Source organism: Salvelinus alpinus, chromosome 22 (genome assembly GCF_045679555.1).
Source record: "Salvelinus alpinus chromosome 22, SLU_Salpinus.1, whole genome shotgun sequence".
Taxonomy (NCBI): domain Eukaryota; kingdom Metazoa; phylum Chordata; class Actinopteri; order Salmoniformes; family Salmonidae; genus Salvelinus; species Salvelinus alpinus.
In genome coordinates, this window is record NC_092107.1 from 23788252 (window position 1) to 23815509 (window position 27258).

At 42.2% G+C, this 27258-nt stretch overlaps 2 protein-coding genes across 6 annotated transcripts in view; both read left to right on the forward strand.

Annotated features, from left to right (window-relative positions):
• LOC139549287 (serine/threonine-protein kinase ULK2-like) overlaps positions 1 to 4829 on the forward strand; it is an 80033-nt gene extending 75204 nt beyond the window's left edge. For all 3 annotated transcript variants that reach the window (XM_071359577.1, XM_071359575.1, XM_071359576.1), the window contains 5 exons: positions 322 to 536; positions 710 to 888; positions 1122 to 1240; positions 1427 to 1720; positions 2181 to 4829. In XM_071359577.1, the coding sequence (XP_071215678.1) occupies positions 322 to 536; positions 710 to 888; positions 1122 to 1240; positions 1427 to 1720; positions 2181 to 2245 (872 nt within the window). In that variant the 3' untranslated portion in view covers positions 2246 to 4829. The remainder of the gene's footprint in view (positions 1 to 321; positions 537 to 709; positions 889 to 1121; positions 1241 to 1426; positions 1721 to 2180) is intronic.
• A 2153-nt stretch (positions 4830 to 6982) lies between these two features.
• On the forward strand, positions 6983 to 26689 carry LOC139549754 (tsukushi-like). Of its 3 annotated transcripts, none has more exons than XM_071360491.1 (2): positions 6983 to 7224; positions 23594 to 26689. In XM_071360491.1, the coding sequence occupies exons 1-2, from the start codon at positions 7216 to 7218 to the stop codon at positions 24650 to 24652; spliced, it is 1068 nt and encodes a 355-aa protein (XP_071216592.1). In that variant the 5' UTR covers positions 6983 to 7215; the 3' UTR covers positions 24653 to 26689. The 3 variants fall into 3 exon arrangements, with proteins under 3 accessions (XP_071216592.1, XP_071216594.1, XP_071216593.1); XM_071360493.1 differs by lacking the exon at positions 6983 to 7224 and adding an exon at positions 15309 to 15439; XM_071360492.1 differs by lacking the exon at positions 6983 to 7224 and adding an exon at positions 20672 to 20797.
• Positions 26690 to 27258: the final 569 nt, after the last annotated feature.

The following is a 27258-nucleotide window of genomic DNA, read 5'->3' on the forward strand; positions in this document are numbered from 1 at the left end:
TGCCTACCTGGAGTGAAGCGCTCACTCAGGGGTAGTGGTTCCAATGCCAGTCCTGAGGTACATAACTGCAATTTAGTGGGCAATCTCTCTCCCTCTCCTTGTGCTGTCCATCTTAGTGGGTACATTCAATAATAGTCTGTCTCCGTGGACTGAACATTGTTCTGGGAAAGAAATAAAAAATGGTATCTTAAAATCTGAAATTCTCTAGAATTCAAATTCAACCAATGAAAAGATCAATCAAATTATGCCAAAGTGATAGGTCTACATAATGACTCACATGAACAATAAAGTTATATCCCTCTCGCCTTCTCTCGCTCTCAGTGGGCTCCAACAGTTCGGCAGGCTCCCTGTGCTCCACCAGTGGGCGAGTGTATGTGGGCTCTCCTCCAGGCATGGCAATTGGGACCCCTCCCCAAGGGGGGGCAGACGCAGGTCCCAGCAGCCTACGCTATGTCCCCTACGGTACCTCTCCCCCCAGCCTGGATGGATTCATCACCTTCGAGGCCCCAGAGCTGCCTGAGGAGACACTCATGGAGGTGAAAGAGGGGAGCTCCTGTGTGTGTGTGTGTGTGTGTGTGTGTGTGTGTGTGTGTGTGTGTGTGTGTGTGTGTGTGTGTGTGTGTGTGTGTGTGTGTGTGTGTGTGTGTGTCATTTCTATTTGCACACGTCTTTGTAACATCTGACCTGTATCATGTGTTTGTGACTACAGCGAGAGCACACAGACACTCTGATGCACCTACGGATGATGCTGTCCTTCACTGACTGTGTCCTGGATATCGCAGCGGTGCGAGCAGGAGGGGCAGACTTGGGTATATCAGCTGCCTCCCTCTACCCCCCTCAGGAGAGTGTGGTAGTGGACCAGATCAGCCAGCTCAGCAAGGAGTGGGGGTAAGGGAGAGATCAAATATGCGGGGAGGGGAGGGTCAGTTTAACTGAATGTATTTTGGTTTTAGTTCGGACCCAAACCTGTTGCATTTCGTCATAGTGATGCACAAAAAACATTGTTGTTTCATCACAATTTTTTTAAATGTGAAAGAAAATGTTTGTTTTTTTAGAAAGAAAAGCCATGGAAAGAAGTAAGATGTATAGGTTAGTAATGTGTGCTGTACTGCCCTCTACAGGCAGGTGGAGCAGCTGGTGCTGTACATGAAGGCTGCCCAGCTCCTGGCCTCCTCCCTCCACCTGGCCAAGGCCCAGATTAAATCAGCCAAGCTCAACCCCTCCAGCGCAGTCAAGCAGGGTAAGACAGAAGTCCCCAGACCGGTAACAGTGCCATTACACTATAGTATTTATGGAAGTTTTTTTTTTTTTTTTTAAACAGCATACTAACTTAAAATATCAATAGTATCCAGATGCATGTATAATACTTAGATATTATTATTTTAGTTTATTTTGAGCATAACTAGCTTTCTCTCCCCTCCCTCAGTGGTGAAGAGTCTGAACGAGCGTTACAAGAGCTGCATCTCCCTGTGTCGGCGGCTCACAGACAAGCTGAACCACTTCTTCTCCGACAAGCAGCGCTTTGTAGACGAGATCAACAGCGTGACCGCAGAGAAACTCATCTATAACCACGCTGTGGAAACGGTGCAGTCTGCAGCTCTGGATGAGATGTTTCAGCAGACGGAGGACATAGCCTACCGTTACAACAAGGCTGCCATGCTGCTAGATGGCCTCTCTAAGATCCTCCAGGACCCTGCAGACATTGAAAATGTGGCCAAGTGTAAGTATCCACCCATCGTCCTCAACTATAGATTGGATACCAGTCTGTTTCTGCCACACCATTGATATGTCATGTATGGCCAAAGGCACAAATCCATCTGACAACCAGGCTAGACTCCCCCAACAGGCTCTGTCAGAGACCAGACTAGCTTATCACATTGTAGTGTATCAGAGACTCTGGTGTAGTGGACATGGATATTAATATGGACAGTCAAGTGTGTTAACTAGAGTCTCTTGAGAACAATCCCTTTGACCTCTTATCATAATGGTAACCGGCACTCACAGGTTTGCTTCAACCACTTAGTCTATCTCTGAGCTGCATTCAGATGAGGCTTCAATCAGATTATGTTTAGAGTGCACTATGGTGCTTTGACAGTGTGTGGCATGGCAGCCAAGGCATTGTGACATGGAACAGCCGCTCCAGTGACTGTGATCTGACTGTGTTTGTGTCTCCTCAACAGACAAGGCCAGTGTGGACCGGAGAATCTCTGCCCTCTGCTACTGCACCGTCACACTGTACGAGTAGCAGACCACACACACACACCAGGGGCAGCTGTGACCTCCCTGCCCTCCTTCTCTGCCCAGAGGGACCACTCTCTAACCTAACCATAGAACCTTGAGAACAAGCACAGAACCCCAATGTTCAATCACGTAGCAGTCCAAGCACCTTTCAGATTCTTTATCTTTTTCTGAGTTTAAGCAAACAGCAACACGACAGATAGTATTAAACCTTCTTTGGCATCGCAGACTGACCGCTGAAGTGCACGAGAGATGATGCACACATTCACTACCAAAGATGATCCAATGATCCTGCAATTGAGACATTCACAGGACATGAACAAGACGCAGGCATCTTCTCGCATGCTGTCTGTCAACTGACTCCTTGAAGAGAGTGGGATGAGGACACACCACCAGATCAAACAAACTACCCAGCTTTTTGTTTCTGACTTGCAGGATTTTTTAATTATTTTGTACCAGAAGAAAGAGATTGACATGAGGACAATGACAACCCAGAGACTTATACACCGATGAAAAAGACAACTTTTTAATGCAAATCACAGTTATTATAATAATGTAAAGGTTTTTACTCTGTGTTATTAATGCTGTTGTGATTATTTATTGGTTTGGGATAGAAGAAGAAGGATGATGTGATGCCGTCTGACATCGTCTTTAGTATTGAAGTGGAAGGAAGGAGTATATGAGATTAGTCAACTTAAAGGCAGGCAGTCTGGCCAACACTGTAACAAATACACACACACTCAAACGCCCAAACACACACTTTACAATACAAGAATACACACACACACCGTTGTTACACACATGGAAGGAATCCTGAAGAGCAAAGGAATCTGTAGATTTGTAATTAGATCTTTTTGTTCATTTGTTAGCTGAAGCACTTTATTGTGAAAGGTGGGGGGGAACACTTTAGGTAAGAGAAGTGTGAAGGCTGCGAGCTGTAGCTCAAGTGGGTTAAAGGGATGGGGGGGTCTCACACTCTCCTCAGCCTGCAACACCACTCGCCCTGCCACAGCTCTCCCTCATTACTGGGCAACCTGCTCGCATGCTCTCTGAATAAGTGTTGCCGTGGAAATAGGGTGAGGGGTCGTATGACACATCCAGTCTCTACACATCTCCACACCACTGGTGGGCTTTTAGAATACTATGGTAAGAAGAAGCCTGTGGGTGACAGAGAATCAGACTAAAATTGATGTTTTCTTTGCCTCTGGAACTTTTAGCGGTGACCAGCATTGGCATTTGGGGAGGAGGGGTTCCGGATCAGTTAACCAAGGGGGCACCCCCCTCTCCAGGGTGAATCAAGACAAACAGTCAAATTACTTGAGTAGTTACCTTAAGTTTCATTTTCGCTAAATAATACAGAAACAAGCTTTTTTATGTTCATACATGAATAACTGTAGCTAATTTCCTTGTAAATTGATGTTTGCAAGAGTGTAAAAAATGTGTATGTTGTGCATGTGATTTTGTTATTTTGTTTACCTAAGTGTGTGTGAGAGCACAGAGAGAGTGAGGGGGTCAGTCAGCGAGACAACGCCATTGGATGCCCTGCCTCTCAAAGAGCACAACCATTTTTATGTACATAGAGATTTGATATGCCCTTTTACCCATGCCTGCCACGGGTTCAGTCAACCTACCTCCATTGGAGGTCCCTGGCACAGAGGAAGGTGCCAACCACACGGCAGCTGCTCAGAACATCTTCACACAACTTCCTCTTTATACTAGGACTGTTCATATACTATACTGGATATGAGAATTCTGTGTGGAGAGATCAAATCTACGGTGTATTGGAAGTAAAGAAAGGCAGTGCCTAGCAACCATTCAAGTCTGCTCTCTCCCCAAGCATCTGCTGTGCTCGCAATACAATAGTGTTAGTGAGTCTGCACACGTCAGGTATGCAAAAGGCCAGTGATCATAGAAAGTCCATTACAGAAGAATAGCTGCCTCATAAACCTGTTTGAAAAGTGGGCAGACTCCTTTGATTTTCTATGTACAAGTGTGAATAGTGTGTAATGCATAAACTTGCAACTGGTGGCCACTAGTTTTTTTTATGATGTACTGTTCTTTTTTAATAGACATATCCAAGTTTCTGTGATTTATTTTGGTTTTGTTCTTCTTGTGCCCTCTCCCCTGCTGGTGAGCACTCTGCACCACAAAAAGCCTTTTCTGCACACTGAGTTGAGGGAGAAATACATTTAAAACAATAGTCTGTCTGAATTGACCTAATACATGCATCTATTTATAGCGCTGTGGTTTTAGGTCACACTCCCTCTCTAGCAGTAGTTTATGAAGAATGGAGTACTAACGATGGACTGTTTTAGAGACAAACCATTGGTACTAAGCACATGTTATATCCCGTAGAGTGAATGTATTTACCCTCCCTGTCATTTGCACCTGAAGCTGAATGCATACCAACTCTTGTGATGGTCAAACCCCCCCCCCCCTGAACCGACCATGAAAATGCAACTGAATTTCCACACACCTATTTTTCACTGAGAAATGTTAATGTTTTACTTGATATGTGTTAAAGGGCATCTTTCTTTATGGAACTCTACAAATGCAGCCTTTGTTAATTAAAAAGAAAAGTTGGAACTACATGCATGGTCTGTCTTACTTCATGGAAAATACTAATATAACATTTGTGGGTCCTCGAGGGACCCCATTTGAGCCAATGAGCAGTCATTTTGACTCAAACATTCTAACATTCAATAGATTGAGCCAAAATACTTATTTTTTTGCACAAAATCAATATACAGCTTCAAAGTATGTTTCAAACCATCATGTCAATTTCATCGACCATCAGTCCATAGTTCTGGTGGTGGTTACATTTCTCCAGCCCCATTCCTCAGCTGGAGTAACTTTTTATCATCTGTAACAAGCATCCCCATCCATACAGATTCTGATAACATAATTAGCTACACAAGGGGCTCATTCTCTGAATATCACCTAATAAATTAACAGGATTCCAAAATCACACAGTTCTCTATGGAACTATTCTAACTTGTCCAGTCATTTACTGCCAAATAGAAGGTGACAGATGGGGAAGGGATATTTTAGGACTGTTACTGCCTGTTTTCTGAGGACACAGTCAGCAAATTATTCATCCTTGAAACAAATTCTGCATACAAATTGATCTAGTACACAAACTGTTTGTGGCAACCTTCTAATCTCGACTTCAGCTGTTGACAAGAGGACCACTTCTGTGAAAAGAAAAGAGAGGGAAGCCCACAGTTGAAAAGACATTGTATTGTTTTCTCTCTCCACTTCAGTGTTTTTCATACCTGCCTCTTCATCTGTGTGCGTGTGTGTGTTGGGGCCCACTCTCTGTCATACTGTGAAAACAATTAATGTAGCCCAGAACCCACAGATGAACAGTGTCACGCCCAATATTGTGCAGCAATATTGGCCTTCTCTTCCTCTTAAAGCTTTGTTAACACCCAGTGCCCCTGTTGCTGTTTATGTCTACATCAACCATTTGTTAGTTGCTATGAATGGCCTTCATCACCACATTGAGGCTGCAGTAGATATAAAGAACTAAAAGCATGGAATCCATTAGTCTGCATTTATTGGGGACATTTGCCATTAACCAAACTAAATATGTTGCCTTTTATTATTTAGATTTCCTAAATGCCATCTTGAGAGTTAGACTACGTAACATTGTTAAATTCTGTTAGGCATTCCCTTAGGCATTCTAGTGTTTCTAGATAGATAATAGATACAGTAGGCTATTTGGGGTTTCACATTTCATCAACAGCCACACCCTAAGGTGTGCAAGCGCAAAAATATTCAAAATGTCCTTTAGCCAAAAGGGCTATGTTTCCTAAAGTAGAACCCCATCATGTTGAGTAAAAACAGATGTCATATAGAATACCACAGTATGAGTCATAATACCCATAAAAACTAGTGTCAAACAGGGAAATGGTTCCAATTGTTTTTCCGCCATTCATTTTTCCCATAGGGGATTTTAGAAGCACTTCAAATAAGGGTTGTTTCATGTAGGCTTACCCTGGCGTGAAGTTTTGATAACCGTGTAAATCTCTCTAGAAGAAGGTGACTTATCAAAATATATGCCTGTATTTCCCCCACCAAAAATGAAACGCTAATTATCTGATAATGAGGCTATCACAAAGAACTACAAATGCCATGATGATCTGGATGAGACTGCTGAATCAAGGTAAAGATAACTCTCTCTGGATTAACTATCTAATGTTAGCTAAATGTAGTATTTAAGAAATGTCTACATTTCTATAAATGGACAATTCTGTGAAGTCTTGTGCAAGTTTAAAATTGACATAATACCTGTTAGCAAAGGTGCCAGCTAGAGATGATGTGCAGGAGCTTGCAGGGATTTGTAGAGTTTGCATTATGTCTACTTTCATACGAATTAGCATTTTCGAATCTGAGAGTAAATGAAGCCAAATATATTGATATAAGTCACCTTGTCTGAGAGAGATTTACATGGTTATCAAAGCCTACATGAAACACAGCCTTTATTTTAATGCCCAATGTGAAAAATGAATGGTGGGTGAACAATTGGAACCATTTCCGTGTTTGACCGCTAGGTTCTATGGGTATTATGACACTTCCACTGTGGGGCTCTATTGCATAACATTCGGTATATCTGTAACAATGGAATAATTGCATGTCGGTCCTTGCACCAGTCTCGCCACTAGAGCGCGCACCGTTCGTGTCTAACATCAAAAGTGATTAGAAAAAGACAGGGGTGCTAGCGGAAACCTATCCGGACTTCAGTGCTCTGCGAAGAAGTTCGGGGGAGTCTCGTCTCGACCTCCAATCAGAATAGCTAGTCGCAGCACTGACAGTTAATATAAAACCGCAAGACATCTCTCTAGCTTGCCTGAATCACACAATGATATGGGACTAATAAAAATGGGAGCGGAGGTTGAGTCTCTTGCAGGATTCCTTGGCGCTGTGAAGTAAACTGGATTGTCCAGGCGAGCCAACTATCTAAATTCCTATTTGATGGTCAAGGTATGTCTGAAAATGTGTGAGCAATTTAGAATAACCCTTATTATCAACGGTATTTTAGAGTTTTCTTTGGATTTCAAGGTTTTCAAGGTTTTCAAGCCTCGGAACGACGGAGGTCAGATCATATTTCTGATTTCTCAGAAAATCGTTGCTCCTCATAGGCTATTAGGCTCAAATTGTACATATTATTTCATTACAACTATAATCATATAGCTACTTTATATTTTAAACCCCTGAAAAGCATTACTTATTCACAGGCCAAATGCGTAAACTTGGTTGGGTGATGTGCTTCAGAGAAAGTGACAAATCGAGTGATGATTGACAGAGAAAGGTGGCAGGACTTGGTAGTAGTCTGGTAGATATGAGATTTGATTCATTTCTCAGGTACCACACGGATGAGTTTGACAGTCTCAGAAAAGTCGGTAGGCTGCAAGGTAAGGCTAGGTTTGCCACGGCTACAGGAAATGTGATTTCCAGCGGAAAACGAAGTTAATTTGCTAGCCTTATAGTCGTATTACTCCTCCATTTCATATTGCGCTTAAGTACTAAATCATTTTTTCTTGAAAGTGTCATGTAGGCAGCCTATGTGGATATGCATGCATAGGGCTTTGAGTCAGACTTTATCTAAAGAATGCAAGGAAGACATTGCCATGGCTTTACGATTATTATGGCAAACAAGAGAAACTTCACTCTAAAATCTAATGTTGAGATAATGTCATGCCATGTCTATAGAATATGGGTAAAGCTAAATCACAACCACCATCCACGGGGGACGCACCCATGCACCATGTTGTGTATGGTGCATGGGTGCACCATACACAACATGGTGCACCCTCAATTCCAAATGAATGTGAAAGATAGGTACCATCTGAACTATGAAATGAAGTGTCTGAAATGATGAAATTAGTGCCCATCGTTTCCATTAATTTGGGATTGAGTCAGGTAGCTAGATATTCAAAACAGATGGTGTAAAACTCATTTTAAGACCACTTTTGAAGTCTTAACATGCTATGTAAACTCTAACCATACACTGACAGCACAGACAGATGGACAGTGCTATCAGTGCAATAGTTCAACCATATTAATCATGGAAAATGAGGACTAAATTGTTGTTGCCCTGATGAGCCTAGCCTATACTGTTTTCTGCACTACTTCAAGTTCACATTAAACGTGGCTCTTCTTAATGTCATGCATTAATTTGGCTTAAATGGATTAGCGTGCACGCACCATCTATCTCCTAATTACATTGTTTGTAGGCTTTGAATTTGGGATTAAGCTGGTAAAATACACTCTTAGAAAGAATAGGTGCTATCTAGAACCTAAAAGGGTTCTTCGGCTGTCCCCATAAGAACCCTTTCAATGGTTCAATTTAAACCCCTTTTTTATTTCCAGGTAGAACTCTTTCCACAGAGGGTTCTACCTAAAATCAAAAATGGTTTTACCTAAAATCAAAAAGGGTTTTACCTAAAATCCAAAAGGGTTTTACCTAAAATCCAAAAGGGTTTTACCTAAAATCCAAAAGGGTTTTTACCTAAAGTCAAAAAGGGTTCTCCTATGGGGACAGCCGAATAACCCTTTTGGAACCTTTTTTTCTATGAGTGTACTCTCCACCACATGGAGGATGCTTCTGAACTCTGATAGACCTGCTGTATGAGCAGCAGAGATCAGGTATGCGTTACATTGCAAAGGCCTACGTAGGCCTATACTAATGAGGCTCAACCCATCCTTAGATGCCGGGACATCAAATTAGACTGAACAATAGCTGAAAATGCATTAAAACATCCTTCCCAGTTCCCACATAGCTTAGCTTTTTATTACTCACATGTTGAGAGTTAAAGAATAAGCAAAGTCAGATGAAATGTACCGTGCATTCGGAAAGTATTCAGACCCCTTCACTTTTTCCACATTTTGTTACGTTACAGCCTTGTTCTAAAATGGATTAAAAAAAAATTTCTCCCTCATCCATCTACACACAATAGCCATAATGACAAAGCGAAACAGGTATTTAGACATTTTTGCTAATGGATAAAAAATAAAAAGTAGAATGTACAGTACATAAGTATTCAGACCCTTTGCTATGAGACTCATAATTGAGCTCGGGTGCATCCTGTTTCCATTGAGATGTTTCTACAACTTGATTGGAGTCCACCTGTGGTAAATTCAATCGACTGGACATGGTTTGGAAACCACCTGTCACACACCTGTCTATATAAGGTCCCAAAGTTGACAGTGCATGTCAGAACACAAACCAAGCCATGAGGACGAAAGAATTGTCTGTAGAGCTCTGAGGATTGTTTTGAGGCACAGATCTGGGAAAGGGTACCAAAAAATGTCTGCTGCATTAAAGGTCTCCAAGAACAGTGGCTTCCATCATTCTTAAATGGAAGAAGTTTGGAACCACCAAGACTCTTCCTAGAGCTGGCCACCCGGCCAAACTGAGTATCCGGGTCAGAAGGGCCTTGGTCAGGGAGGTGACCAAGAACCCGATGGTCACTCTGACAGAGCTCCAGAGTTCCTCTGTGGGGATGGGAGAACCTTCCAGAAGGACAACCATCTCTGAAGCACTCCATCAATCAGGCCTTTATGGTAGAGTGGCCAGACGGAAGTCACTCCTCAGTGAAAGGCACACGACAGCCTGCTTGGAGTTTGTCAAAAGGCACCTAAAGGACTCTCAGACCATGAGAAACAAGATTCTCTGGTCTGATGAAACCAAGATTGAACGCTTTGGCATGAATTCCAAGCGTCACGTCTGGAGGAAACCAGGCACCGCTCATCACCAGGCCAATACCATCCCCTACGGTGAAGCATGGTGGTGGCAGCATCATGCTCTTGGGATGTTTTTGAGCGGCAGGGACTGGGAGACTGGTCAGGATCGAGGGAAAGATGAATGGAGGAAAGTTATAAGAGATATTTGATGAAAACCTGCTCCAGAGTGCTAAGGACCTCAATCTGGGGTGAAGGTTCACCTTCCAATTGGACAACGACCCTGTTTAACACGCTGACCACACCGGAGACGTCGCGTGCGCGAGCTGTGCAAAATAATGTACACATACAGTTGAAGTCGGAAATTGACATACACTTAGGTTGGAGTCATTAACTTGTTTTTCAACCACTCCACAAATTTCTTGTAAACAAACTATAGTTTTGGTAAGTCGGTTAGGACATCTACTTTGCTTGACACAAGTAATTTTTACAACAATTGTTTTCAGACAGATTATTTCACTTATAAGTCACTATATCACAATTCCAGTGGGTCAGAAGTTTACATACACTAAGTTGACTGTTCCTTTAACCATCTTGGAAAATTCCAGGAAATTATGTCATGGCTTTAGAAGCTTCTGATAGGCTAATTGACATAATTTGAGTCAATTGGAGGTGTACCTGTGGATGTATTTCAAGGCCTACCTTCAAACTCAGTGCCTCTGTGCTTGACATCATAGGAAAATCAAAAGAAATCAGCCAAGACCTCAGAAAAACAATTTTAGACCTCCACAAGTCTGGTTCATCCTTGGGAGCAATTTCCAAACGGCTGAAGGTACCACGTTCATCTGTACAAACAATAGTACGCAAGTATAAACACCATGGGACCTCGCAGCCGTCATACCGCTCAGGAAGGAGACGCGTTCTGTCTACTGTGGTGTGAAAATTGCAAATCAATCCCAGAACAACAGCAAAGGACCTTGTGAAGATGCTGGAGGAAACCGGTACAATAGTATCTATATCCACAGTAAAACGAGTCCTATATCGACATAACCTGAAAGGCTGCTCAGCAAGGAAGAAGCCACTGCTCCAAAACCGCCATAAATCAAATCAAATGTATTTATATAGCCCTTCGTACATCAGCTGATATCTCAAAGTGCTGTACAGAAACCCAGCCTAAAACCCCAAACAGCAAGCAATGCAGGTGTAGAAGCACGGTGGCTAGGAAAAACTCCCTAGAAAGGCCAAAACCTAGGAAGAAACCTAGAGAGGAACCAGGCTATGAGGGGTGGCCAGTCCTCTTCTGGCTGTGCCGGGTGGAGATTATAACAGAACATGGCCAAGCTGTTCAAATGTTCATAAATGACCAGCATGGTCAAATAATAATAATCACAGTAGTTGTCCAGGGTGCAGCAAGTCACCACCTCAGGAGTAAATGTCAGTTGGCTTTTCATAGCCGATCATTAAGAGTATCTCTACCGCCATACTACAGTTTGCAACTGCACATAGGGACAAATTTCGTACTTTTTGGAGAAATATCCTCTGGTCTGATGAAACAAAAATAGAACTGTTTGGCCATAATGACCATCGCTATGTTTGGAGGAAAAAGGGGAGGCTTGCAAGCAGAAGAACACCATCCCAACCGTGAAGCACGGGGGTGGCAGCATCATGTTGTGGGGGTGCTTTGCTGCAGGAGGGACTGGTACACTTCACAAAATAGATGGCATCATTAGGAGGGAAAATGATGTGGATATATTGAAGCAACATCTCAAGACATCCGTCAGGAAGTTAAAGCTTTGTCGCAAATGGGTCTTCCAAATGGACAATGACCCCAAGCATACTTCCAAAGTTGTGGCAAATGGCTAAAGGACAACAAAGTCAAGGTATTGAAGTGGCCATCACAAAGCCCTGACCTCAATCCTATAGACAATTTGTGGGCAGAACTGAAAAAGCGTGTGCGAGCAAGGAGGCGTACAAACCTGACTCAGTTCCACCAGCTCTGTCAGGAGGAATGGGACGAAATTCACCCAATTTATTGTTGGATGCTTGTGGAAGGCTACCCAAAACGTTTGACCCAAGTTAAAAAATTTAAAGGCAATTCTACCAAATACTAATTGAGTGTATGTAAACTTCTGAACCACTGGGAATGTGATTAAATAAATAAAAGCTGAAATAAATAATTCTCTACTAATGTTCTGACATTTCACATTCTTAAAATAAAGTGGTGATCCTAACTTTACCTAGTCAGGGAATTTTTACTAGGATTAAATCACAGGAATTGTGAAAAACTGAGTTAAAATTTATTTGGCTAAGGTGTATGTATACTTCCAACTTCAACTGTACATGTTATTCAATCATTGCCCCCAAACTGCTCGTGCGCACCAACGAGCGTCTGCTTTGCAAAGTGCTAAAATTTAAGTCAGTTCTATTCGTGACACAGAATGCGATGCAAGTCCTGCTTCTCCCATCTCCTCATTGGCTTTTTAGAAGCATATACCCACGTGCCGTCTCCTCATTGGTTATACCCACGTGGGTGATTGAAAGATGAACTGAGGTCGGTTGTGGTAATTCACCTTATTATGAAAGTTAGTTGCCAATCGCCATATAAAGTCCAAAGAAGAAAAATCCTGGAAGGAGGAGAGATGACTAGAAACGATTCGGTTGACCGCTTTATGTGTGGATTAATTGTCGAAGTAGAGGACCTTGTGCATTTCAGGTAAAATAGCAACTCAATGTTTATATCCCAGGACAAATTAGCTAGTAGCTAAATAAGACAAATTGGCTAGCAACTGCTAGCTAGCTAAATTGCCATAAATGTTTAATGCTTTTGGACCTGCCACCCAAATTAATATAATTGGTTCAATGTTTGTTTTGATATTTCAACCTGCGTGTCATGATCGCGTTTGGTGTGGGGGGACAAAATAAATTTGCACACAATGGTGCACACGGATGCACGCACGAGTCCAGTTTGGGCATGGGTAAGCACACAGCCAAGACAACGTAGGAGTGGCTTCTGGACAAGTCTCTGAATGTCCTTGAGTGCCCCAGCCAGAGCCCAGACGTGAACCCGATCAAACATCTCTGGAGAGACCTGAAAATAGCTGTGCAGCGACGCTCCCCATCGAAACTGACTGTAAGGACCAACGCCGGAGACGAGAAGCAGGTACAGGGTATTGACATTTAATTAGGAACAGACAAAGAGCAAGACAGAAACAGCGTCAGCACACGGATACACAATGACAAACAACAATCAATGCAACAGTGGGGAACTGACAAATATAGGGGAAGTAATAAACAGGTAATTGAGTCCAGCTGAGTCCATTATCGCTGATGCGCGTGACGGAGGAAAGGCAAGTGTGCGTAATGATGGTGGCAGGAGTGCGCAATGCTGGGGAGCCTGGCGCGGGGAAGAGCGGGAGCTGGTGTGACACTGACAGAGCTTGAGAGGATCTGGAGAGAAGAATTGGAGAAACTCCCCAAATACAGGTGTGTCAAGCTTGTAGTGTCATACACAAGACGATTCCAGGCTGTAATCGCTGCCAAAGGTGCTTCAACAAAGTACTGAGTAAAGGGTCTGAATACTTATGTAAATGTGATATAAAAATAAAAAAACTATTTTTGCTTCGTCATTACGGGGTATTGTGTGGAGATTGATGAGGAGAGAAAAAAATAGATGTAATCAACTATAGAATAAGGCTGTAACGTAACGACATGTGGAAGAAGGTAATGGGTCTGCATTCTTTCCAAATGCACTGTATATGGTGTATTACGAGGATATAAGAGTGTTGAAAGATAAGATCCTAAAAGTGAGATGTGTTTGGCCTATAATTTCCCGTAAGGAGAGTTGAGGCGCGGACAGCCATAGTTGTCAAGTAATTATAGTGGTAAATGTTGGGCTGATTTGAAGTCTGGGCTAACGGTCATTTGCTGTAATTTATTTGTGAAAGGATGAGAAACACCTGGTGTGGAAATGTTCACGGCCCCCAGTAAAAGAGCAGCAGATGAATTCATGGATAACATACATGGACAATGAAGAGAAAGGGAAAGACACTAGCTAGCACCAATGTAGTAGACTAGACTTCTAAACTAAATGAGCACTTCGTTTTAGCCACAGATTCCCACTGCATGGCTTTAGACTGCCCCCTCATCTGTTTTTTAATTAAACCATTCACTCAGGGTGTAGTCGGTGTCTATGGAGGATGATGATTTCCTGTTAAAATAATTGTTTTTATTAAAAGGAAAACATGGGTAGTAAAAGTTCATCCAGTATTATGAAAACACAACCTCATGAAAGATATATACCTTATCTTGGATTTGTGTGAAGTCAGTGATGCACTGATATGCCATTTGTTGCCGATACCGATATCCAATATTTTCCTTGCCAAAAAAAACAATACCGATATTAAAAAATTGTGGCCTTTTTAAGCATTCTAGCACAGTTAAATAGTTAACACACACACATGGACACAGCGGTCTAAGGCACTGCATCTCAGTGCGAGAGTGGTCACTACAGTCCCTGGTTCGAATCCAGGCTGTATCACATCCAGCCGTGATTGGGTGTCCCATAGGGTCGCGCACAATTGGCCCAGCGTTGTCCGGGCTGTCATTGTAAATATGTATTTGTTCTTAGCTGTCTTGCCTAGTTAAATAAAGGTTACACACATACACTGACCAAAAAGTTATTTTGTTTCCAGTTACATATGTCCCCATTACCAGTCAAATGTAATCAAAACCTATTTCTTTCACTTACTTGCTGTGCTGTTTCGTTGTTCATTTGATCAGTCGTTTCATTCTCAACCAGGATTTCTATGGAACGCCATTTGGGTCTTTGCATGTCAAAAAAAACGATTTGACGTGCCAAATAAGCTTGTTGACCTGAATATGACTGCACTTCACATAATAATTTAACACGCTCATACATTTTTTACGTAGTTATTACACATTGATTACACTATCACTCGTATTTCATATGTCACAACGATTCATCGATACGTATGCTATTATGCTGGTAAAGTTGTCTCGCGCACCTAGAGTGGAGGTCATAACAAAAAGCTATGTTCTTCCCCAATAACATAGCATAACGACATCATCTGTTTCATTAGCATAGTTAGCTAGCTAACTATTTAGCTAGGTGTCATCTAAAATAACCCTAATTTATACATTTATATTAGATTAACGGTGGTTGGACCCATCTATGTGAAGCTAGCCACAACAAGGATTAGCCACAACTGTGGACTTTACGGTTAGCCTTCAAAATAAAAGTTTTGCATAATTTGCATCACAATTTGCATCACTGTCAATGCCATACTTTTATTTTGAAGGAAAACCGCAAATTCCACTATTGTACCTAATCCTTCGTGTGGCTAGCTTCACAAAACATACCCCGGTCCGGTCGAGCCTCACTAGCCAGATGAAGCTAGCTGGGTGCTTATAACGTTAGCTTTGGGCAACAGGGTTAAGTAGCTGGCTAGTGTCGTGGAAGTAAACAGTCAATCATATTTCTCAAATACCGGAGCCTGTGAGTTCAATTAGACTTTTATTACAATATAACAAAAGCCGAGCTGGTTCGTGAAGCAACTCCCTTTCCTGTCTTGACACATACTTCTTATAAATTTTTCCTCCTTACGTCTTCCCCTCTGGCATTTAGCCACCGTTATCTTTTTGCCTTGCACTAACTTTTATTTGGTTTCACATTAGGGCTGGAAATTGTAGAGCAGGGTTTCTTAAACTTTTTCAACCCAAATTAGAAATTCTGTGTTTTCCTGGGACCCAAGATTAGGAACATGTGCAACTATACGTAAACAGTGGTACATTTCATTGCCCTTATGCCTAAAACAAATGCAATATAGACAAAAACAAATAACAATGAAATGAAATAGCCATATAAATAGCTAGTCATGTTTATTTCCCACATTTAAAAACTCTTACATATCTGTCTTGGTTGGAACTGTTGCTGTTAAAATTCAATACATTTTCATTCTGAACTGGAACAAACTGATTGATCACATCACACAGAACAGGGTCAGAACAGCATAACAGAACAGGGTCATTGTCCATTTTGAAGACCCATTTGCGACCAAGCTTTAACTTCCTGACTGATGTCTTGAGATGTTGCTTCAATATATACACGTAATTTTCCTATCTCATGATGCCATCTATTTTGTGAAGTGCACCAGTCCCTCCTGCAGCAAAGCACCCCTACAACATGATTCTGCCACCCTCGTGCTTCACGGTTGGGATGGTGTTCTTCGGCTTGCAAGCCTCCCACTTTTTCCTCCAAACATAAAGATGGTCATTATGGCCAAACAGTTTTATTTTTGTTTCATCAAACCAGAGGACATTTCTCCAAAAAGTACGATCTTTGTCCCAATGTGCAGTTGCAAACCGTAGTCTGTTTTTTTTTATGGCGGGTTTGAAGCAGTGGCTTCTTCCTTGCTGAGCAGCCTTTCAGGTTATGTCGATATAGGACTCGTTTTACTGTGGATATAGATACTTTTGTACCCGTTTCCTCCAGCATCTTCACAAGGTCCTTTGCTGTTGTTCTGGGATTGATTTGCACTTTTCGCACCAAAGTAGGTTCATCTCCAGGAGACAGAACGCGTCTCCTTCCTGAGCGGTATGACGGCTGCGAGGTCCCATGATGTTTATACTTGCGTACTATTGTTTGTACAGATGAACGTGGTACCTTCAGGCATTTGAAAATTGCTCCCAAGGACAAACCAGGCTTGTGGAGGTCTACAATTTCTTTTCTGAGGTTTTGGCTGATTTCTTTTGATTTTCCTATGATGTCAAGCAAAGAGGCACTAAGTTTGAAGGTAGGCCTTGAAATACATCCACAGGTACACCTCCAGTTGACTCAAATTATGTCAATTATCAGAAGCTTCTAAAGCCATGACATCATTTTCTGGAATTTTCCAAGCTGTTTAAAGGCACAGTCAACTTAGTGTATGTAAACTTCTGACCCACTGGAATTGTGATATAGTGACTTATAAGTGAAATAATCTGTCTGAAAACAATTGTTCTAAAAATGACTTGTGTCATGCACAAAGTAGATGTCTGAACCGACTTGCCATAACTATAGTTTGTTAACAAGAAATTTGTGGAGTGGTTGAAAAAGTTTTAAAACTTCCGACTTCAACTGTATACTACTATGAGATAGTACTCCCTTATTTCTGCTTTTCATCGCCATTTATATAATGACAACAATGCCTTGCTAGCTGACTTACTTTTCCACTGTCGAAGCACTGTTTCCTGAAGCATTCTGTCCTGTTCTGAAAGAATTCCCTGGGTATTCCATCATGCTGTGGATGTTTGGTCAGGACGTGTCATTATAAGAATTTGTTCGTTTTAATTGACTCATTACTAAGCACTTCCCCGCACAAAACACATTGAGGGAGCTCCTCGTTAATTCTCAAAGTTTGTATGAAAGAGAATCTTATCGGTGTATTGGCTTTTCATGACGATTGAGCTCAGTCAGAACTTGTTGCGAGCATGAGACCATTTGGCGAGTGGGAATGACAAATCAATGGCTTACAGCGCATCATCTGCTGTTGAACGACAGCGCTGCAGCGTGTGTCACGGAGTGATCTTCAAGAAAACTCCAGAAAAAAGATGGTAAACCGCAAAGCACACGGGCATCTCCCCCTCCCACTCGCGCAGCTGCCAAACTGAGCAGAGACCGCTCTAAGCAGAGAGCGCACTGAAAAGAGACTGCAGTTGCACTTGGCCAAATCAATTAATTAAATAATTATTCATTTATTCTGACACGTCGTGACCCACCATTAACAGGTCCGGGTCGCGACCCATACTTATAGAAAGGCTGCTGTAGAGCATCAGCAATAGTTATAAAAGTCAGACATGTTCTCGACTAAGAAAGGTGCATGCATGTGTAACCACAGCAACAGTACATATCAGGCTATAACACTTACAGGAATAACCAGTCGTGTCCACAGCCCAGACAGGTGCGTGTCTAATGGTGTCTAATGACCCAGAGCACATATAGAGTGCACTAGTTGTGCTGGCTCCTTCTGAAATAAATTATTGCCACATATGTTCTGGGGAAAAAACAATACTAGCTATTTATTTTCATGAACTGAAGTTCAATTTCAATAGGTGAATAAGAAGTGGCAACCTAGCTAATACTTACTCACAAATATTCCTAAATCATTGCTAAGAATAATGAAAATGACTGCAGTTTCTACTGGTCATTGTTTTCAGGCTCGTTGTATTAGTGCTAGCTAGGTACCAAGCTAAAGCTAGTTACCCCAGATGTTGCAGTCGAACAAATTATGCTTTATTACCAACTCGGTATTGTTAACACATCGTTTTGTGGCCGGTGTTTGTTTGTTTGCAGACTTTTTTTACAGCTTTGACAGTGCTACTGTATCTTTTTTGACACACAAAGACCCAAACGGCGTTCCATAGTATGTATGTCGTGAAGCTAATAGCAGTGACGCTATTACTGTGTAACTCCGGTAGTGCAACGTCTGAAAAATAACGTACTTGTTAATGTGTACCTGTTCTCGACCAGTCGGCGAAGCCAACATCACCCACGACAGAGAACGGTTGTTTGTCAAGGGCAAGTAATTCAATTATTTTGGCTTTAATGGATTTCGAAATTTTAGTTGTCTCGCTGAAATTTTCTAACTCTTTCAAATGACTGCTCGACTTGTTGACTGCTCGATCCACACAGCAGACATTGTGTGGGCTAAGTTAGGAATGCTGTGTTACACGTGTAGTGCAAAATTTTACATGGCGTCATTGCACAGTAGCTTTGACATCGGTTTTTGTTTTTTAACATCTGCGTTAAACTAGACATCGGGCCGATACCGATGTTGGCATTTTTAGCTAATATCGTCCGATTCCGATATGTTCACCGATATATTGTGCATCCCTAGAAGTCAGTGAAGGAAAAAACTTAAGCATAATACATCTCTTGATCTTGTTTAATAGGGAAATATTTACTGACCATCATTTGATAGGGCATATCTCTTTTACTTATTTTGTCTATCTTGTATGGTAGGGGGGACTTAGACTTTGAGTCAACAAAGAAAACACATGTTGTCCCGATCGTTGTTAGAATAAATGGACCAAGGCACAGCGTGCGTAGAGTTCCACATGTTTAATAAATGAAACTCACCAAAACAAATACAGAACAAAACGAGCGTGAAGCTATGCAGTGCTCGCTCACAAGCAACAATACATAAACAAGATCCCACAAAAACCCAGTGGGAAAAAACTGCCTAAATATGATCCCCAATCAGAGACAACAATAGACAGCTGCCTCTGATTGGGAACCATACCAGGCCAACATAGAAATACAAAAACTAGAGTACCCACCCTAGTCACACCCGGCCTAACCAAATTAGAGAATAAAAGGCTCTCTAAGGTCAGGGCGTGACACATGTTCTCTCACAAACACACACACAGTTGCTCAACTGGATACAGGGAAACTGTGACTTATTTATGTGCAAATCTGATAGATCTTTGCAGAATTATATTTTTTAACTAACATTTTGCGACATTACTCAAATTCGGTATACATTTGCCTGATTAAACATCAGAACCAGTATTACTGGGCTTTTTTTTAACCTTCAGATTAATAGAATAAACAGTCTCAACCACCACACAAAATGAACAACTCCAGTTGAGTATATCAGAGTTTCTGGGAAGCTTAACACATAATCAGCCTTCATGTTGAATCTCAAGTATTCCAGATGTCCTTTTTGATTATCCAACATCCCCTGTTACATAAGACCATTCTGTAGCCTTTGCAGGCCATTCTGTAGCCTTTGGAACTTTTCAAACCTTTTACTTCAGTGGACTAAATCAGGGCCACGCAGAGTGTTTCTTGGTAGTCTTAAACAAATCTACTTTGAAACTAAAGTATACACCTCACACACATGGTCAAGTTGTTAAAAAAAGAAGAGACCTGTACCATGCCAGATAAAGTATGTATTTCATTTTGAGTTTGCATCCCAATATTACACTTTATATACATCACTGAAGACTGAAATATAACAAAACCCCTTGACATAGAAACACCGGATATTCTGCTGTTTAAACAAATTATGTTTATTAATTACGAAATTATGAAAGATATTAATAACATTCCACCCATGAGGCCATTAGAGGTCAATTTGGTCATTTGACTACAGGAAAGCTTGATGTGATAACCTTCCACAGACTATACCTAGCTTTGGCCCACTGCACAAATTAATGATCAATCCTTCAATGGCTTTTCTGCTGGGTCATGCTTGGGTATACACCTCCTGAACGCTTATCCAGTTGTTATACAACTACAACTGTTAAAGCAGCAATCAGCAATTGAAACAACACTAAAGCCCTCCCCACCACTGTTTTGGTAAAACACGGTTGGGATGGGGCTAGAGAAATGTTACTACTCTCGAAAGACAGAGCTTTAGATGCAAGGACAGACCATCCATGATATCAAAATGATAGTTTTAACCATGTTTTTAGGCAATACAGTGATTGTTTTTCATTTACTTTGTTTACAAACATTGGTGGAAAACAAGCTTATATTTTGTGTTCTGATGGGGTATGACAGTTTAACTAAACTCATGAGGCATTTATAAGTTATATTCTTTAAATACTGAATGGGTACATATCATTAATTTATAAGTACAAATTAAATGAATGTAGCAACTGCTGATTGCCCCTTTAACCTTTGTCCAATTTCCATGTGTTGCGTGTGGGTACTCTGTGCTCTGCTCATTATGGCAGTGTTGCTGCCAAGTGCACAAAGAGGTTTAGAAGCAGATCATTTTTCCTGCACAAAGGACGCGGGTTAGGTGGGTTCAGGAACTAAAGTCCTGTGAAGTGAACAAGAAACTATCAACAACAACAGAAAATAGTGGTATGAAGTGCATTTTCATTTTAAGTTATTGCTTGGTTATTAAACTTATTTAAATGTTTTCAAGGTTTCTGAAGGAATCATTTAACTGTTTTGCCAATGGCATTCCATTGTTATTTGTGTTACGGTAGTCATCAATGCGTGCCTTTTGCCACACAATACTTAATATGTGAATGTGAACTTTCTAATGGTGTCTCGGACATCTTTATACATAACTGTCGGCTTGGAGGAGACCGATGAGGACTTTCCTAAAGACACATTAGACAGATTAGACACAGATATTATAAGGACCTTCAGTGACGATGTCTCCGCTTGCATCATCACAACCATGAATAGTTTGTGTTGTAAACTAAGAAAACATTTGTGATACATTTTGATAAAGAACACGAGGTCAAATCCATTGGGGGCCCAAAGGAAAGGGAAATTCGGGCTGTTGGTGTGTGTTGCAAGGAAAGTTTGAATTGTATCCAGAAACAAGAGTAACAAAGATGGCTACGGTGGCAATTTGAAAGGAAAAACTCTTTATTTGAATTCTATAACTACATTTACTGTCTGTTCCGAGTGTAATCTTCAATGTTATGTTGTTCAGATAAGTGGCTTGAGGGAAGGAATACAGTTTAAATACATGAACTACTAACATGCGTCTGCTAAATAAAAATTATAAAAATCAAAAAAGTAAATTATGGCCGTTAACACATTTGTCATATTTATTTAGTTTTTAATGTTTATGTGGAGATTATGTTTATGCATTATGTGTTTAACGCTAGCTGTGTCACGTTCCTGACCTGTTTTCTGTTGTTTTGTATGTGTGTGATGGTCAGGGCGTGAGTTTTGGGTGGGCAGTCTATGTTTGCTGTTTCTATGTTGGTTTTGGGTTGCCTGGTATGGCTCTTAATTAGAGGCAGGTGTTTTGAGTTTTCCTCTAATTGAGAGTCATATTAAGGTAGGTTGTTCTCACTGTTTGTTTGTGGGTGATTGTCTCCTGTGTCAGTGTCTGTATGTTACGCCACACGGGACTGTTCCGGTTTTTGTTAGTTCGTTCGTTTTATGTAGTCTGTTTTCCTGGTTCATGCGTTCTTCACGTTGTATGTAAGTTCGTGTCCAGGTCTGTCTACATTCGTTTATTTGTTTTGTAATTATTCAAGTGTTTGTCGTGTTTTTCCGTTTTGTCTATTAAATCAATATGTATTCACAACCCGCTGCATTTTGGTCAAATCCCTGCTACTCCTCTTCGGATGAGGAGAAGGAGGAAGCCCGTTACAAGCTGTATGTATTTATATCTCCGTAATGGAGTGCATATCAATGTGACTCACAGCTTATTTACTGCCTGTAGTGTCTATGGAGCACCGATCGCCGCTTAACTTATCAGGATGTTGCTCTGTTCACCGGATGATGCAGAGTGTTGTTAATGGCCCATATACTGTGTGTTTATTTTGGGTCACTGAAAATTATATCCAATTAGCTGTACCTTTTTTATATTTGAAAAAAGGGAAGCAATAAGATTATTAGTATTCCATGTATCTCTCCGTTTACCTTTTCTTAGATATACTACATGACCAAACGAATGTGGACACCTGCTCATCGAACATCTCATTCCAAAATCATGGGCATTAATATGGAGTTGGTTCCCCGTTTTCTGCTATTACAACCTACACTCTTCTGGGAAGGCTTTCCACTAGATGTTGGAACATTTCTGCAGGGACTTGTTTCCATTCAGCCACAAGAGCATTAGTGAGGTTGAGTCACTGATGTTGGGCATTTAGGTCTGGCTCACAGTCTGCATTCCAATTCATCCCAAAGGTGTTCGATTGGGTTGAGGTCAGGGCTCTGTGCAGGCCAGTCAAGTTCTTCCACACCGATCTCGACAAACCATTTCTGTATGGACCTTGCTTTGTGCATGGGGGTATTGTCATGCTGAAACAGGAAAGGGTGTTCCCCAAACTGTTGCCACAAAGTTGGAAGCACAGAATTGTCTACAATGTCATTGTATGCTGTGGCGTTAAGATTTCCCTTCACTGGAACTAAGGGGCCTAGCCTGAACCATGTAAAACAGACCCAGACCAATATTCCTCTTCCACCAAACCTTACAGTTGGCACTAAGCATTGGGGCAAGTAGTGTTTTCCTGGCAGCCGCCAAACCCAGATTCGTCCATTGTACTGCCAGATGGTGAAGCGGGATTCATTACTCCAGAAAACACATTTCCACAGCTCCATAGTCCAAAGGCGGAGCGCTTTACACCACTCCAGCCGACGCTTGGCATCGCGCATGGTGATCTTGTGTGTGGCTGCTCGGCCATGGAAACCCTTTTCATGAAGCTCCCGACGAACAGTTGTTGTGCTGACGTTGCTTCCCTAGGCAGTTTGGAACTCGGTATTGATTGTTGCAACTGAGGACAGACGATTTTTACAAGCTTCAGCACTCAGCGGTCCCATTCTGTCGCCTACCACGTCGTGGCTGAGCCGTTGTTGCCCCTAGACGTTTCCACTTCACAAAAACAGAACTTACAGTTGACCGGGGGAAGCTCTAGCAGGGCAGAAATTTGACAAACAGACTTGCTGGAAGGGTGGCATCCTATGACGGTGTCACGTTGAAAGTCACTGAGCTCTTCAGTAAGGCCATTCTACTGCCAAAGTTTGTCTATGGAGATTGCATGGCTGTGTGCTCGATTTTATACACCTGTCAGCAACGGGTGTAGCTGAAATAGCCAAATCTACTAATTTGAAGAGGTGTCCACATACGTCAAATGTATTCAGATACACTTAAAGTAACATCTTTGTTTTGTTTTTGTGTCCCCTCAGAGCATGATGGCGTTTCTCCTGTGTGTTAGTCTGTGGATGCTCCTGGCTGTCCATGGCCAGGCTGGAGCCGTGAAGAACTGCCACCCGGGTTGCCACTGTGAGGTGGAGAGCTTCGGCCTGTTCGACAGCTTCAGCCTGACCAGGGTGGACTGCAGGGGAGTGGGCCCTAGCACCAACCCCATCTCCATCCCCCTGGACACGGCCCACCTGGACCTGTCCTCCAACTCCATGTCCCTGCTGACCGACAATATGCTCTCTGGGCCTGGCTATACCACCTTGGTCAGCCTGGACCTCAGCAACAACCTTATCTCCATGGTCAGTCCCAGGGCCTTGTCCAGGCTGCGCTACCTGGAGTCTCTGGACCTCAGCCACAACTCGTTGGAGGGCCTGGACGAGGGCTGCTTCTCTGGCCTCCCCCTGGCCGAGGTGGACCTCAGCCACAACCACTTCCGAGAGTTTGATCTGGACATGTTCATCACTAAAGATCACGGAGAGCCAATCAGCGTGGATCTGTCCCACAACCGGCTGACAGTGGTCTCCTGGAGTTCTTCTAGGAGCCCCTTACTACATGTCCAGAGCCTGACTCTAGCAGCCAACCAGCTGAGGGACGTGCCCAAGCTAAAAGGCATCCTGCTGAGGGACCTAAGCCTGGATGGGAACAGTATCTCCCGCATTGAGGAGGGTGCTTTTGAGGACCTCAAGGACCTTGTTTACCTGTCCCTGAGTGGGCTTCCTGAGCTCTTTAACATCCAGCCCAACTGTTTCAGAGGCCTACAGAACCTTCAGCTCTTGGACCTGTCCAACAATGCCAAGCTAAAAACACTGAGCCCAGCTGTGTTCAGTGGACTTGTGTCTCTACAGGAGCTCAATCTGTCCAACTCTGGAGTAACGTCATTGCCAAATAACATGCTAAGTCACTTGCCAATCATCAAGAGTATTACCCTGGGCCAGAATATCCATTGTTGGAGGGCTCAAAAGCAGGGCCAGTTTCACAGGCAGCTCGGACAGGAACAGAAACATGAGGTGCTAACCTGTGACGTTGAAGGGGTTATCTCGTGATTGTGTTCGGATCGTTGCCTTCAGTATGGACATCTAGCTAACACATTAGTGCTCAAACTGTGCCTTATATCACTATATGCAAAGAACACTTTTTGTTATTACCGCCGATCAGGATAATTACTATTTGTTTAAATTCTAAAATGTGTATTTTGCTTTTATTCCAAAGGCCTGAGGTATTTATATTAATCCACTGTACTATCACGTCATGCTTGCTATGCATAAAGCATGTCTTTCAACTACAGTAACAAGCTAGCAATAGCATTGATGGATATTATATTAAAACCATTTTGTTTTTTAGGATCTGGAAATAGAAACAGACCTCAGCCACTTGGAAAAATACTGTTATATTCCATAACAATCATCAGATCATTGAAGTATACACATTACTATGCAAGGACCACTCTTATTTCAGAACGAAAGGTCTTATGTAGAGTATATAGTTAAGTATGTCTATCATAGGAAGCTGGTGGGAGGAGCTATAGGAGGACGGGCTCATTGTAATGGCTGGAATGGAATAAATGAAACGGTATCAATCAATTTAATTTTCAATTAAATGTATTTTTAAAGCCCTTTTTACATCAGCAGATGTCACAAAGTGCTATACAGAAACCCAGCCTAAACCCCCAAACAGGAAGCAATGCCGATGTAGAAGCACAGTGGCTAGGAAAAACTCCCTAGAAAGACAGGAACCTAGGAAGAAACCTAGAGAGGAACCAGGCTCTGAGGTGTGGCCAGTCCTCTTCTGGCTGTGCCGGGTGGAGATTGGAAACCACATTTGACTGTTCCATTTATTACATTCCAGCTGTTACAATGCGCACATCCTCCTATAGCTCCTTCCACCAGCCTCCTCTGATGTCTAGTTTTATTAAGTGGACGCATTCTCCTGCTATCTTGCTCAGTCATGTTTACATGGTCTAAGACCTAGAAGCCAACATTGCCTGTTCTGTTTTGTGGTCTGAAATGTGAAATGTGGTCTGAACAAATCAATGCATAAACACATTTCTGAATGTCACCCAGGGGTTTACGCTGCTCCGTTATTGAATCAGTTTCTCATGACCGTGACCATTCATTTCAAAACATAAAACGGTCTCCTTGTACTTGTATTAGACACAGACATGTTTTGTCCTGTATTTTCATATCTCTTCTGACAGAGAAGTGTGTTTTAACTGAAACACTATACCACATGTCATTTGATACATTGTATTATTCACCCTACTTTGAAATATTGTAAATGTCGCAGATATTCTACAGCATCGACTTTGGATCTACATTGGCCAAAATACTTCAGATATTCTGTGCAACAACAACTGCATGTTTGAACACCTGCCTTGGTTGCTATCCCTGTGGTATAATATGGACCGAAAGAGACAATCAGCCTCATAACTGCACATGAGCTGGTTTGGATGTTAAACATCTGCGTAAAGATTGTATATTCCTTATTGATAGTGTACAAAACATTAAGAACATCTTCCTAATATTGAGTTGCACCCCTGACCCCCCCCCCCCCCCCCCCACCTTCTTGCCCTCAGAACAGCCTCAGTTTGTCGGGGCATGAACTCTACAAGGTGTCAAATGTTCCACAGGGATTCTGGCCCCTTGATGACTCCAGTGCTTCCTACAGTTGTATAAAGTTGGCTGGATGTCCTTTGGGTGGTTGAACATTCTTGATACACACAGGAAACTGTTGAGGGTGAAAAACTCAGCAGCGTTGCAGTTCTTGACACAAGCGGGTGCCCCTGGCACGTACTACCAAACACCGGTCACAGGCACTTAAATATTTTGTCTTGCCCATTCACCCTCTAAATGGCACATGTACACAATTCATGTCTCAAGGCTTAAAAATCCTTCTTTAACCTGTGTCCTCCCCTTCATCTACACTGATTGAAGTAGATTTAACAAGTGACATCAATAAGGGATCATAGCTTTCACCTGGATTCACCTGGTCAGTCTGTCGTGGAAAGAGCAGGTGTTCTTAATGTTTTGTACACTCAGTTATAACTTACTTTATAAATGTAAAATAAATGGATTATTCTCGCACTGACAGCTGTCCAAATAGTTTTGTAATGTCTGTGCAATGAAGCCGTGAGTTAGTACCCGCAAAACACCAGTCTCAACGTCAACAGTGAAGAGGCGACTCCGGGATGCTGGCCTTCTAGGCAGAGTTGCAAAGAAAAAGCCGTATCTCAGACTGACCAATAAAAAAATAAGATTAAGATGGGGGCAAAAGAACAGAGACACTGGACAGAGGAACTCTGCCTAGAAGGCCAGCATCCCGGAGTCGCCTCTTCATTGTTGACGTTGAGACTGGTGTTTGCGGGTACTATTTGATGAAGCTGCCAGTTGATGACTTGTGAGGCATCTGTTTCTCAAACTAGACACTCTAATGTACTTGTCCTCTTGCTCAGTTGTGCACCGGGGCCTCCCACTCTTTCTATTCTGGTTAGAGCCAGTTTGCGCTGTTCTGTGAAAGCAGTAGTACACAGCGTTGTACGAGATCTTCAGTTTCTTGGCAATTTCTCGCATGGAATAGCCTGCATTTGTCAGAACAAGAATAGACTGACGAGTTTCAGAAGAAAGTTCTTTGTTTTTGGCCATTTTGAGCCTGT